Genomic DNA, 13,638 nt, shown 5'->3' with positions numbered 1-13,638 from the left:
ACTCAGTGAAACAGCAGCAAAACTGCTCCAGGAGCAGTGTATGAATTTAAGAACACGTTTAGCATCTTTTCGTAAATTTTTACTCATTCTAAATGAGTTTACACCCCAAATGGTTGCCCTGCTGCTTAAACATTATTTTGACAAGAAAGTCAACACTTCAGAAATCCTGCTGTTCTTGTTGCAAGGAAAATGCTTGTCATTCCAAAAGATATGTTGAGGACTCAGAGCCCATATAAAAGCTTTCAGAATGAAGACTGTTACTTGTGCATTCTGCAAAGTGATTTTTCTGCCTGCCCATCCTGTATAAGCAGCATATAAGACTAGAGTTCCATACAAAAATTGTATTAGAAATAGCCTCTAGAAGGTGCCAGAAGTCATCTATATGCCCCCAGTAAACTGGAAATAAATGCATGTAAGAGGGAATCCAAGCAACCTCAGCTCTAGATGATTTATCTACCTGCTCCCCAGCTTTATAAGAAACTATTCTTCTTGGCTCAGTCATTTCAAGTCGGGCATCTCTTAAATGCCTAAAGTAGGCAGCATGAACATTCCCTTTCATCAGCTTCTGTAAATCTAGTGTTCTTATCGTTAAAAAATAAAATACTTCGGACTTTTGGCTGCAGAAGCAAACCGTCCACACATAAAATTAACTGTAATCCATGTAGTAGTTTCTTTAGTCTGCAAACAATTACCATGTCCATTGTGCGTGACCGTCAAAAACAGCAGCAAGAGGCTACTGGACACAGGAATTGTCCTGTGGGCTTGCAACAAAACCCAACAACAATCGTCCTCTCCTTATCATCCAGGAAGTTAAATGCTTGTCCTGGCCTGAGGGTGGGAGTGGGCATTACTCTATTTTGCTTCCCTCAGTCTTTAATATTAGCCCCATATGTGCAGTAACTTGTCTTTGTAACCCTCCACTGTATTACATATTTCTGAAATAGAGGGAAGGGGGAAAAAAAAAAAAAAAATCGGTACAGATGTTTTATTTGGGACAAGAGGTAGAATACTTTTAAAATGAAGGCTGATCATTTTGGAAAGGAAGGTAATTTCTTCCAAAAGCAATTATTATCAATATAAGACATTCTGGTCTGCAATAGCAAGGCAACAAACCAGAAAAATCCTGCAAAAAATCTAACAAAAATCAAGCTGCTTACTCTCTACCACATATTCATCACCTAAAGTCTCATAGTATTACCTCTTTTTTTTCCATTTCAGCTAGCATTGGGAATGCTAAATGCAACCACAAGTATTACACGGAAGATAGACAGAAGCAGACTCTACTGCTTTTCAGTTCTGATGCCTCAACAGGTTGCCACTTTTTCAGAAAAATAAGTGACAACTCAGGGATCTTTAATTTTTGACAGCTTTACTGACCTTGAGATCTTTAACATCTGAATATGTGCTTGAGATTCATGCAATTTAAAGATTAACTGATTTTCAGAAAAACTTTTCAGTCAGTCAAAAAAATGCCATCATATTTCAGAACAAAACATAGGACTGGGCTTTTCTGCTTTTGGTATTTTATTTGAGGTTTTGTTTTTAAATAGAAGTAGCATATTTACTGATCATAACCAACTTGTTGGTTGGTTGCCTGATACAGGTTTGCATCTGGCATATCTGCTCTTTCCACTTCCTACAACTCCATGAAACGAAGTAGAGAATTTTTCTTGTTTGGTTTTTGTTTGTTGGTTGGTTTTGTTTGTCTTTAATAGAGGTTTAATAGGCAACTTTTCAGCCTGAGCAAGTTACCATTTTAAAAGAAATAAAACTAAAAAAAGTACAATCATACTTTGTCCTGTTACCTCCTAAAGACACCACGTTTTCCTCCAATACCCGTAAACCATAAAGAGAGCAGAAGAAAGAAGAGGTGAGGGGAAAACCAATACCTGTACTTGGTGACCGTTTTCTTCAGATCCACTTTGATTGTGAGATGTTCCCTCATACAGTTGACATCTGACACTTTCACATCTGAAACAGTATGACTCGAATCACACTGGCTATTGGAGGAATCTACGTTTTTCCTTAATTCCCCGTCCTTCCTTACTCTTTCATTCGGTTTGTTTTTAAAAGATCTCGGCTCAACATCCGTTTTGGAAGAGTTAACACAAGCATCACAGCCCTTCTTTGAGCTATATTTAACAGGTACTTCGACGTGTCCTTCTTCAGTCCGCCTCGCTCTTCCACCACTAAAGTACTCTGACTCTTTGCTATTCCGGGCACCCTTAGAAGAACTGTATTTCTGGTCCTCCTGCTTCACGTACTTCTGAGCTCTATCACCTGGAAAAGGCTTTTCCCCCTCCGGATGCCTGCGCCGGTTGTGATTGTACTCATAGGCTATCTTTGGGACAGAGCCCCCCACGTACTCCCTTTCAGCCGACCGGTGGGACTGGGCACCCGGGTATCTTTGCTCCTCCTTCTCTTGGTAGGGTGGAAAAGAACGTTCTTGCTTCCACTTGGAATTTCTTGCTACGTCTCCACAGTCATACTTCTCCATTTCCTTAGCCCTTTTAGACGTGTGCCCATATTCTCTGTAATCGTGATCTTCAGGATACCTGTGTTGACATAAAGCAATTTACACTTGCACTAGAGAAGAAAGCGAGAACTTATACGTGCAGAATGTTGGACAGCAGAATGCGTGGCAAGTTAACCCAAAATCCCTCACGCCAAGGTACAGATGTGCAGGGGCTCTTAAGAGGGAAATATTATCCTCTCATACTACAGCCAGCAAAACGATTTACTAACAGACAAATACTTCACTACTACCAGTCGCCCATAATTAAACTACAAAGTGGCCAACGTGTTTCAAGGTGGGTATCTTCAACTATAATGAAAACAGACTTTCACTTGAGGCTTTACACCACAATACCCAGGGTTTAATTATTTTATTCCTATACCTCTTCTGTAAAGAGCTCCTTGCCGTGAATTCATCAGAAACTCTTCTGGGTGACTGACCATACTTCTCTTCATGTAACCTCTGGTGCCTCAAGTCATCTTCGTGCCATTTTCTTTCAAGTTTACATGAAGACCCTAATGGTCTATGAAAAGGCTTCATTCCTTTTTCGTTTCCAGTGACTTTGTAGTGATCAAACACATATCTGTCCTCCATTTTGTGTTGGTAAAATGGACGATCATGCTCTTTATAAGGTATTTCCGAGTATTTTGGTGGTAACTGGCATCTCCTATTGCTTTCAGTTCTTTCAGATGAATGTGTTCTGTAGGGCTTATGACTGTAAGCGTCTTCCATGGGAATTCTTTTCAGGTTTGGTGAAGGTGACCTACGTTCATATATTCTCTGGTGGTTATTTCCATGAGGTGCAAACCTGGAATTGCTTTGTCCATATTTTTCATCTTCTGTTCTCCAAGGCATAGGCTTCTTTGGGTCCTTACGAAAGCTTTTATATTCACAGTCATAATTAATATGAGCATGCCTTTGCCTATGATGCTCTGGACTCCTAAATGCTGGAGATAAGGACCTAGAGCAAAAATAAAATCCACTTTCAGTAGTCCATAAAATTGAATCATCTTCTTAATGAGAACATCTATTCCCTAAGGAAATAGAGTTTAGTACACAATTTTAATCAACTTGTAAAAAAATTAAACCAAAGATATTCGGTGACATTTTCCTGGCTAAAGCAGCAAGCTTACTTTTACTCTGTTGAAAGATTTCATAGGAAAAATACTCACTCAAAATAGTAGTAAGTCAATCATTTTTGTCTCTTCAAAGTTTTTAATTTAAAACTTAAAATAATTTCACATATATGAAGTTTCCACTACATTGAAAACAACTGTTAAATGTATTTTCACACTTCTTAAGCATTTCCTTATCTTTTTCAGTGCCAAGAGAAAAAAGAAGGAAAAACAGCATATAAAGAAATTTAAGAAGAGGAAAAATGCCTTTTCAGGTTTTCTTTGCATGTCAAAACAACCCCCAAAGCTTACTGAAGACATTATAAAATATTCTATTTAAAATGCCATACAGGTAGGCTTTTTCCTACAGAAATGACTGAATTTGAAGGAAATACTTAGGTCTTTTTGAATAATTGTATGTACATGTTCAGACATGTATACATATGCACTTCCACACTTACTGCGGTTTTTGCTATTAAAGATTCAATTGCCTCACTGTGCTTTGCATTTTCACCTACACTTACAAAAACAAGGGCAACCCGTTAGGTTTTAGCCCAAACCTGCTTAAATAAAGAAAAAGCAGCACAAGCCATTAGCAAGAACCAGAAAGTAATCCCAGACATAACAGTTCTGCCTGTATTCAAGCATTCACTGCACTCTCTCAACACACTCTTTAATGAAAACATCAAAAAATGCAAGTAGGAAAAAAAAAAGAATATCAAGGAAGTCACTTCCTTTGTACACCTATTGCAAATGTACAATTTGGCAGAACTGTTTGCTCCATTTCTGCAAATGAGTTCACATTCAGAACCACAGATCTTCCTAAAAACATAATGGCTGACTTCCAATAGCACCCGTACTGCGGCTGCTGTCCCATGTTGGTCTGGTTATGGTTTGCATTTTAATGAGAGCTGGGGCATTCCTCCCTGCTCTTACTCAAAGGACATATTCACAACTATCAATCTAGTATAGACATGGATAGGGTTTCTCTTTTTAAAAAGAAAGAAACTAATTAAAAAGCCCACACATTTTTCTGTGTTATCCAAACTCTCCTCGTCTTGTTCATCACAATTTAGTCTGTTCCTAAAACCAGCAGAAAAGGACTTCTGAACTCTCAAAAGCTTAAATTGTATTTGAGCCTCCTAGTTTTAGCACCTTGAATTTGCACTGCAAGCCTTAAAAATTAGGCAGGTAATAACAGCATGAAGTAAGCTGGATGTTATTCTGGTGACAACATCAGTAACACATGCTACTAGGCTAATGTCCAAGGAGAAGGGCACTGACTCGCATGTTTCCAGTTTGTGTTATGCTGCAAGGCACGTTTGACTCTGCTAAAGATCAGTTTGTAGCTGAGCCCCCAAACCTCAGAAAGCTCAAAGTGTTTGAACCAAGAAGTTTTTTTAAAAAAAGAAACTAATAATTTTTTTTAGCAGTTCCTCCCTGTAAACCAAGAGCAAGTTACAGACATTTAAATGCACAAGGTAGTGCTTGAGTAAAAATAACCTTAAATAGTTTGGTGCTTCGACTTTGTGCTTAACGTAGTTCTAAATCCCAAAATATGGAAGGTGAACAAGGTTCTTGGCAGACTGCAAAAACTTAACACCTCCAGTTTAAAAAAAAATCATCATAATAAAACGGTGAGCTGGGAAAAAAATGCAGAGGGTGTTCAGCTTGGAAAATAAATTATAATTTACAAAATATACTTTACAAATTGCAATTCAGCATGTAATATTCAGGTCCTATTTACAAATCCTTATAGAGCCCTACATTTCAGAACACAAGTTATGGGTATTTACCTTGGTTTCCATCGTGGTGATCTTGATCTAGATCTTGTCATCTTCTCTCACGTGCTTATGAGTTTCTTGAAGCTGTAAAAATGATATCATTTACTAGTTTGATTACAAATTGCAACAGGAACAGTTGTTTTTAACAAGCATAGTATTAGATGCTTCAAAGTTCGGGTGAGACATATTTTTAGGATGTTTTACTTAAAAGGTAAACCTCTAATACCCATTTTAAGGCAAGTAGTTTTCTTTTCCTAATTGCTTATTTTATTTGCTTTATAAAGATTTACATATTTTATCATTGTTCCATTTTTCTTGCCGTCTATTCACCATACTTTTAAATGTTAATAAACTCATAAGCAACTGAAAAATTGTTGTAATTGTTTGTATGTGTTGAATGCTGTAGACAATAGAGGAGAAACAGCTTTAAAAATCAAGTTTGTGAAAAAAAAATGTTTTTGCATCAAGTTATATTCTGAATTCCATATATATTGAATTTCAAATTTGTAATATACACCAATATTTTTACATGGTTACAGACCTCTTGTAAGCTTTAAGCGCTTCATCAAATCTTAACTGCTAGATCATCACATATTTCATCCAAATAAAACCAGATACAAAAGGTCATTTTTCATTTATATACTTCACCTGCTAATAACCTACTACCTGGACACACATATATATACTATGGATGCACTGTGACAAAGTGCTGCTCCTGACTCCTGAAAGTAGCTCTGGGCATCCCTTCTCATAATAGCTACAGAAGAATGAGAAAAATATCAGTGTAATCTACCCTTTTAGGTCTTCTTTGCAAAAAGATATTAGGACCTTGGAAAACAAGTGATGGAAGTATATACCAACTCACCAGTAATGTGACTGGTAAAAAGAAACGAAATCATTATTCATTACTGAGCAAATACAAAGGATTAAAGCAGAGTGAAATTATTGGCTAACTGGTTAAAAACTGGAATTTGGACCACATACTCATGCCTTCTAATTGCCACGAGATGCTGTAAAGGGCAGAAATATAAACAGACAGAAAAGCAGGTCCATCAACAGCTCTAAAATTAATGAACAACCAATCACTGGAAAAATGAAGGAAAACGCCCAGGTCAATGTCACTCTCTAAGTGCTCTGGTATTTGCTGTAATTATTTGCTCAGACACTCATGGAGACAGAAAACTAGTCTGAGCTGGCCAAGTATGGCCTTTTTAATACTCGCAGTGTTCAAATAATCTCTTTAACTAAATCTTTTACCTGAAAAACTGAAATTGAAAGGTGAGAAGCAAGCTTTAAGGCACTACCTGAAGTATTGTGCACCCACGTCTGACCCAGTGCCTCACACATCCCGCCCACCCCACCCCACTAGCTGGTCAAATAAAGTATCACTCCTTGCTATATTTGATTTTTTTAGTATGAATAGCGCATGGTTGAAAAAATAGAATCTCAAGAGAAGAATGTACAGCATACTTCTGATGCCTACCCCACAGGTCGATGTTAGACAAGTCACCTCCTATATTTCAGAGTGATTCTAGAAAGTTCTCACTAAGTTGCACAATAAGCTAACCAGACCTTTATTTGCAAGACACAGCATTAGCTTAGTCCTGAAGAAAAACCTCCGGAATTTATTTTTTAAAAATCTCAAAACTCTCCTGCGCACCATGAGGGTATTTGCTCCACAGTGAATCATTCCATGTGGTAAAGCACAAAGTTGTAAGTATTGCAAGGGATAGTGAAGCAAAACAAAAATCCAATCCCAAAGTACCACAAGGACAAAATACAGTATTTGTTCCCTGGACAAAATACTTGTTCCCTGAACTCTGAATTATGAAGTTATCCCTGTCTCATAGATCCTAAAGGCATATATCTGAGGACCACATAGCATGAATTAACTTCAGGCCCTTTACTTACTTGAACATCATGCTGGTCAAAGTTAAATATGATGCTCCAATGCCAGTATTCATTAAATACTATTTTTCAAAGAAAAGTAATACCGTGACAAAAATGTTTGCCTGTTTTTCACCCATAAAAACACATCTTACAAAACAGAATAGTATTTCAGAAACCAAAAACCACACTCCCTGGCTAACACATTTCAAAACATGGTGTGTGTCCTGCCAGCTTCAAAGATTCCCTACTACTCTCTCTTCTGGTAAACTTTTAAAGGTGACAGTGTTTTATGTGCTGATCAAATTATTTCTTTATATCTTCCCTTCAGTTCCAAACTTTATTCTTCATTTTCAAGTGAATGAAAAGACAAAAGCACCATTAAACCCCACCCAACCATTGGTACAGAACCTGATCTGCCAGACTGATCGAGGTACAAACTGAACATACATAAGGAGCAATTTCTTATTCTTTCGAGACTGGCTAAACAATTGTACCTAAAAGCATGAGAAGTACTGTGACAGCATGTCCTAGATCTTGCCTCAGGATAAGGAGGACTGCTGTAATTTCCAGTGAAGACACTCCTTTTGTTTAATGGAAAGAAGTGTTCATTTGTTTCAGTGCACCTCCTCAAAAATGACCCACGCAATATGATTTCCTCACAGAGAAACACACCATACAAAGGCAGCAGACACTCGACCCCAACCAAGACTCCCCATGAAACACCAGAATCACAAATTAATCTATACAGAATTTGTACACCCATTGCTAAATCCAAGTTTAAATCACCACAACTAGACCAGTAATATGGTTCCATACCAAAAGCAAGCTTTTTGTAGGATAGTATTGGGTAGCAAGCCTGTTTATAGCAGAATTACTTGAATTAAGTGAAGGCCCTACAGTTTCTGAGTCAGCATCCAGGTGCTTCTGAAAAGCCAGGTCATATTGGAGCAGAGATGCCAGGACCTGGCTGCTCTGGGCTCTGAATTTCTTCAAGACCTTCTGCTGTGCTTTGTGAGATGTTGTAACTATGAAAACATGAAGAACTATTTTTTTTAACTAAAAAGCATTATTAAGTTCATAGTGCTGCTTGTGTTTGCTGTGTTACAACAATAAGTGACTTATTGGAGGAGTTATCAGTAACTGTGCTTAGACAGTTTTTAAATATTAATGGGAATCCCACCTTTTAGTTTCTTTCCCTTGACTTTTGGAATTGATATCAGACAACTTCCCCCTCAGGAGAAATGGCCTCAAGCCTGCTGCCAGCTCTCTTTGATTCCATCCTTGAGAGATCAGTGCTTTGACAAGCACAAAATTCTTGTAGTATATATCTACTGCAAACCTGAAAGGAGTATCTTGAGACAAGGAACTCAAAACCAACTGTATGAAATGTGCCAACTTGAACACATGTTCTTTCAGAAAGGCCATAAATTTTTACCAAGTTGCTCTCCTGAAAGAACAATCTTCAACCTCCTTGACATTCTCCAGCAGAAACACAAGAAATCACAAGTGACTAAATGACTGCAGTCATCTAGCTGAACAGAGGGGAACTGGAGCTCTTCTTAATGCAAAGAGCCCCACATCAGCAAGCCCCAAAGAGCTAAACCCCTGCAGATACACCACAGACACAGCAGAAGCAGTTAACTCTCCTATAAAAACTTATAAATGTACAGACTGCTTTACATGTCTTTTTGATGCCTTCTATTATCTACAACAGATCATGGAAGAAACTCTATTTAGGACACACAGAGGGCAGAACAATACCAGCAGTACTCATCACCAGGGAGCTGCTGTTCAATGCCATTTCACCTCCAGTGAAGGGAGATGTCATTCCTCACCCCTCTGTGAGGGATTGCCCGGCCACCATTGCCACTGACTCGCAAACCCTTTAAAGAGGGATAAGCAAGCGTCTCATAAGCTGGGTCCCACAGCTGACAGGAAGACAGACACTGACTCTTGCTGCAAAAACTACCCACCTCACTATTCTCTCACTTTGCCCAAATAGATAAGGAGCAGCTCCAAGCTTTCCATTGACTGTCTTCTAGGCAGGGATCAATCGGTAGCTGCAAGGGACACACCAAAGTCTGTATTGCTGCAGTGTCTGTCAAGAAAGAAAAACCAGGAATTGATACTCAATATCAGGACAACCAAGTCTTTGACAGAAACACAGTCAAAACCCCAGCTGCAATCCAGACATTAAAAAAAAAAAAAAGAAATACCTTAAAGTCTGCAATTCAGAAAGCCATTTACACTGTCATTAAGTGAAAACCGTAGAACAGGCAACTTCTCCAGTAGGTAGGTTATAATACCTGATGCAAAGGTTGTCCCAGCAGTGCCCACCCCAGACACTGTCCAAGCAGAACACAAGCCTGGCATGTTCTTGCCTATTCAGCTTCCAGGCAAAACTTATAATCTCCAATAGCAAATGCCCAGGAAAGAGTGCAAAACCAGAGAAATACCTCCCAACCAACCAGTCTCAATGTTTCTTAACCTGCAACAGGACTTTTAAAAAGTCAAGGTTTTTTAGACTGGCTTCAGTACCATCACCACAGGCAGAGGTTACCAGTGCTGTGCTAGGCCATGCATACACCCATTCCTCCATGAGCTTTCCACTAAACACCTTGGATCTCAAAACCACAGTTCCCAAATGGCACCTGCATCCACCAACCCCAACCCTCCAGGGGCTGGAGAAAGGATGTCACCAACTGTGCAGCACAAGCCTGCACCACCACCAGAGAGGTGCCTGGAGCCCAGTTACAGCTCTGCCAGCACATGGAGGTGACTCCCATCTCAAGGCACATCACCTGAAGGAAGGACATATGTGACAGGTTTGAAAACTATGAGCTAGAATAGCTGTTTAAGTCAAGGACACACACTCAGCTGAGGCAAATTAAATTCAGCTGAGGGATTTCTAAACCATTCCCTCTTTTAGACAACACAGCAAGTAAAAGATCAATGCAAGTGACTGAGATCCAAATTTCCATCCTCAGTTTTCTCGTAGCTCTCCTATATTCAACAACTGCTCTTTTTGATTACATATCCCTCCTCCTGGACTTTTATCACTCTCAGAGCACCTTCCACATCTCCAAGGTTATGTTTTGAATCTCCACAATATTTTGTAGCAGGTCTGGTAGCACCACCCCCAGGCCACTGCTGTCTCACAGCCTAAATCCTCACCACCAACACTACCAGGGAGATGATCCTTTTTTTTAAACCACTTTTCTTTTTCCTTTTCAGTGCCATGCCATATTTATCAAATTTCCAGACCTGGCCCACAGCACCTCCCCAGGCAGCTGTGGCAAAGCAGCTGGGAATGGTGTGCAACCATGGCAGGAGGCAGCACCATGAGTCCACACTACTGCCCAATGTGTCACAACCCAAGGAGTGCAGCAAGCTCCAATGCTCCAGTTTGTCTGCCAAGACACTTGGCCTCCCCAGCACCAGAAGCATCCCTCCAACCTACCAAAACCACACCAGTCCTTCTCAGCTTTGTCATTTTTCTTTGGCACAAGCCGGGGAAGGCAGGCTTTATACAGCTTGTATCCCAATGCCAAGGATTGTTAACAGACAACCAGGCCTCACATTAGCAAGGTAACTGTGCCATGCAGGGGCAGCATGTGGGAATCACTCTCTTCTGCTTGCTACACAAAATGGATAAGAGATACAAAAATTATTGTACTCCCTTATATTGACAGTAGGATGAAGACCTACGACAGAAAGTACAGGTTTAGCTGAAGCATACAGAATTTCCTAATGGACCACTAAACAAATTTTAAGTTACTCCTTGGAATACATAGAAAGTATTCCCCCGTGCCTGCATATTTGAGCAAAAGAATAAAAATAACTAAGTCTACTGAACATGTAACTTCTCAGCATGTTCTCATTTAAAAGCAACCCGTTTAATGACACTAGTTAGCAAGTGATGCCTCACGTTTGCAGAAAAACAGCTTACAATGCCAACTTGGAAGGACTAAGCAGGATAAATCTGTGTCACATAATAAGTGAGGTATTACACTCTCAAATAAACTTTTTTTTTTTACACAAAGAAAGCACAACCCATACATATATTATTGAGCCATTTCTATAACGTGTTGAATTAGGGGCCTTTAACACCTGTCCACTACAGTGTCAAATGTCACAGCACCATCCCCAGCCACTTCTGCCTACCACTTTCTAAGGGGACACCAGAAGCATGTCATAGTCCCACAGACAAATCACCACAACTTCCTGCCTACCGAAAGCTCTCCAACACATACAAACCACAATGAAAACCTTTGCTTTTTCACCTTAGGTCAAAAAACCACCAGGAAACTAAAATAAGACCCTTATTTATTCAGAATCAGAGATGCCACACAGCAACATTATCAGGAGGCTGGGAAGCCCAGGCTGCCTTCTCCAGTCACATCAGAGAAATGCACCCTTGCTGGAAGACTCCCAACATGTTTCCTCCCTTCCCTGCAGACAGCGAGCGCCTGCTACCACCTGAGAGGAAAAGCAAACCTAACTCTGTGCAACCACATCGCTCATCAGCTTGCTGCAACACCAACCCAGCCTCTGTCACCTCCTTGTGAACACCCACAAGCCAAGACTGCACCGAAATCAAGCCCATCTCATCCCAGCGCAGGCGGACGGAGAGTTGGTTTGATCACTCTTACAAAAGCAGTGGCAGAAATACCAGTTATTTTGCTGAAGGCAGATGTGGAGGAGTGCATGGACACTCAAGACTGACAGCTGTTTATCAGGATAACAGGGTGTGCCTCTAGAGGAAGTTAATTAATTCAGTTCACCTCATCAACACCAGTAGTAGGAAAAAAACGAAAAGGGAAAAATCCTCATAGCTTCTGATAAATCTTTCAGAGTATAAATATGAAAATAAGGGGAAGGACTTAGTCATCTGTGTTCTCCGCACCTCTCTGCCCAGCCCCGTGTCAGGCTGCCACAACATAACATCCATCAGCAGAGATCCTTCCATGCCTTTTGCATATTTCTTCCCCTCCCTTCCTGGCATTCCCTTCCATACTCTTCCTCCAGCCATCCACACCCAGCAAGACTTTCATGAAACATTCACTTTTCCTTGAGGCCCACAAACACGCAAGGTAAGCAGCTAATTAAAATCTCCCAGCAATTTGAGTAGCCTTTGTTTTAAACCCTTGTAACTCAGGAACCTAAACTATATTTATAAGTGACTTGAGGCATTTAAGAATGGCAGTAAAAATTAGGTATTGCTGTCCTGGATGGAGTTGAGCCAAGTGAGTAGAGTGCTATCACTGATTCCTCATGAGACACTACTGCACCCCAGAGCTGCATAAATAACTGTGCATAATGAACTAAACCAATCAAAGAAGTATAAAAAAACCACTGATTTGAACAAATCAGTACCAAGTCATCTTGCTTTGAGCTGACTCAGTCCTGAAAATATATTAAGCTAAACCAAAGCTGTGCTGAAATTGAGATGTAACTGCTATACGAAACCAGTACTGTGTAAAGTCTTTACAATGACTTTAACTGGCATAAATCCGCGTGTGACAACATATAAATCACTGGGAACAGGGACTGCTGGTATTTATGCCTTGCTCACCTCTGAGGTGTCCTTACAGAAGAGCGAGCAGCGACCTCCGCTCTGCGGTGCTGCCGGCCCTGAGGGTTCACACCACACGGCTGTTCTGGAACAGTCACGACACGGGGGCACGGCCGACAGACCCGCGGCGATCTGTCACCCCTGCCCTGCGCTTTGTTCCCGCCCTCCCAAATCTCGCTGAAGGCACCGCACCACGAACACACGGGTCCGTGCACAGGGAGGCGCGGTCCGGGTGCCGCTGCCCAGGCAGACCCAAGATGGGAGCAGCACAACCGCCGCCGACCTCCAGCCCCGCAGCAACACTCCCAACAGGCAGCTCCTCCCGGGGGGACCTCCCCCCGCCGCCTCCCCGGAACGGGCCCTCAGTGGGCGCGGCGGGGGTGAGGGAGCCCCGCGTACCCCGGCCCGACGGAGCCCCCAGGGCGGCTCGGCCGGCCCGCTCTCCCTGCCTGCCGGGGCCGGGACTGGGGCCGAGGCCAGGCCCGGGCCGGTGCGGCGCAGGCGGCTCTGACAGGGACAATGCCCGCGGCCGCCCCGGCCCCGGCTCCCCCTGACCGCGGCACCAGCCCCCGCCCCCCTGTCTGGGCCTCACACCAGGGCCCACTGCGGCCGCGGGGCCGGTCCCCGCACTCACCGCCTGCAGGGCCGCTCCCGCCGCTGCTCCGGCCGCCGCCGCTCCGCCCCGAGCAGGTGCCTGGCGAGCAGCGGGGCGGGTCCCGGCAGCCGCGCGGCCGCGGCTGCTCCGCACGGGCGCGGCGG

At 41.9% G+C, this 13,638-nt stretch overlaps 1 protein-coding gene across 5 annotated transcripts in view; it reads right to left on the bottom strand.

Annotated features, from left to right (window-relative positions):
* The window catches only part of BCLAF3 (BCLAF1 and THRAP3 family member 3), a 34,083-nt gene that overhangs the window by 19,673 nt on the left and 772 nt on the right, over window positions 1-13,638 (bottom strand). For 3 of the 5 annotated variants that reach the window (XM_027637693.1, XM_027637701.1, XM_027637669.1), the window contains exons 1-5: window positions 13,514-13,615; window positions 9,278-9,402; window positions 5,427-5,498; window positions 2,898-3,476; window positions 1,890-2,555 (exon numbers count right to left, since the gene is read on the bottom strand). In XM_027637693.1, the coding sequence (XP_027493494.1) occupies window positions 1,890-2,555; window positions 2,898-3,476; window positions 5,427-5,467 (1,286 nt within the window). In that variant the 5' untranslated portion in view covers window positions 5,468-5,498; window positions 9,278-9,402; window positions 13,514-13,615. Of the gene's footprint in view, window positions 1-1,889; window positions 2,556-2,897; window positions 3,477-5,426; window positions 5,499-9,277; window positions 9,403-12,879; window positions 13,174-13,513; window positions 13,616-13,638 lie in introns of those variants that run through there. The other 2 variants (XM_027637678.1, XM_027637687.1) reach the window with 2 other exon arrangements.

The sequence above is a fragment of the Corapipo altera genome, unplaced genomic scaffold (assembly GCF_003945725.1).
Source record: "Corapipo altera isolate COAL_440 unplaced genomic scaffold, ASM394572v1 0, whole genome shotgun sequence".
NCBI classification, from domain to species: domain Eukaryota; kingdom Metazoa; phylum Chordata; class Aves; order Passeriformes; family Pipridae; genus Corapipo; species Corapipo altera.
This window is presented reverse-complemented; position numbering and strand designations above follow the sequence as displayed.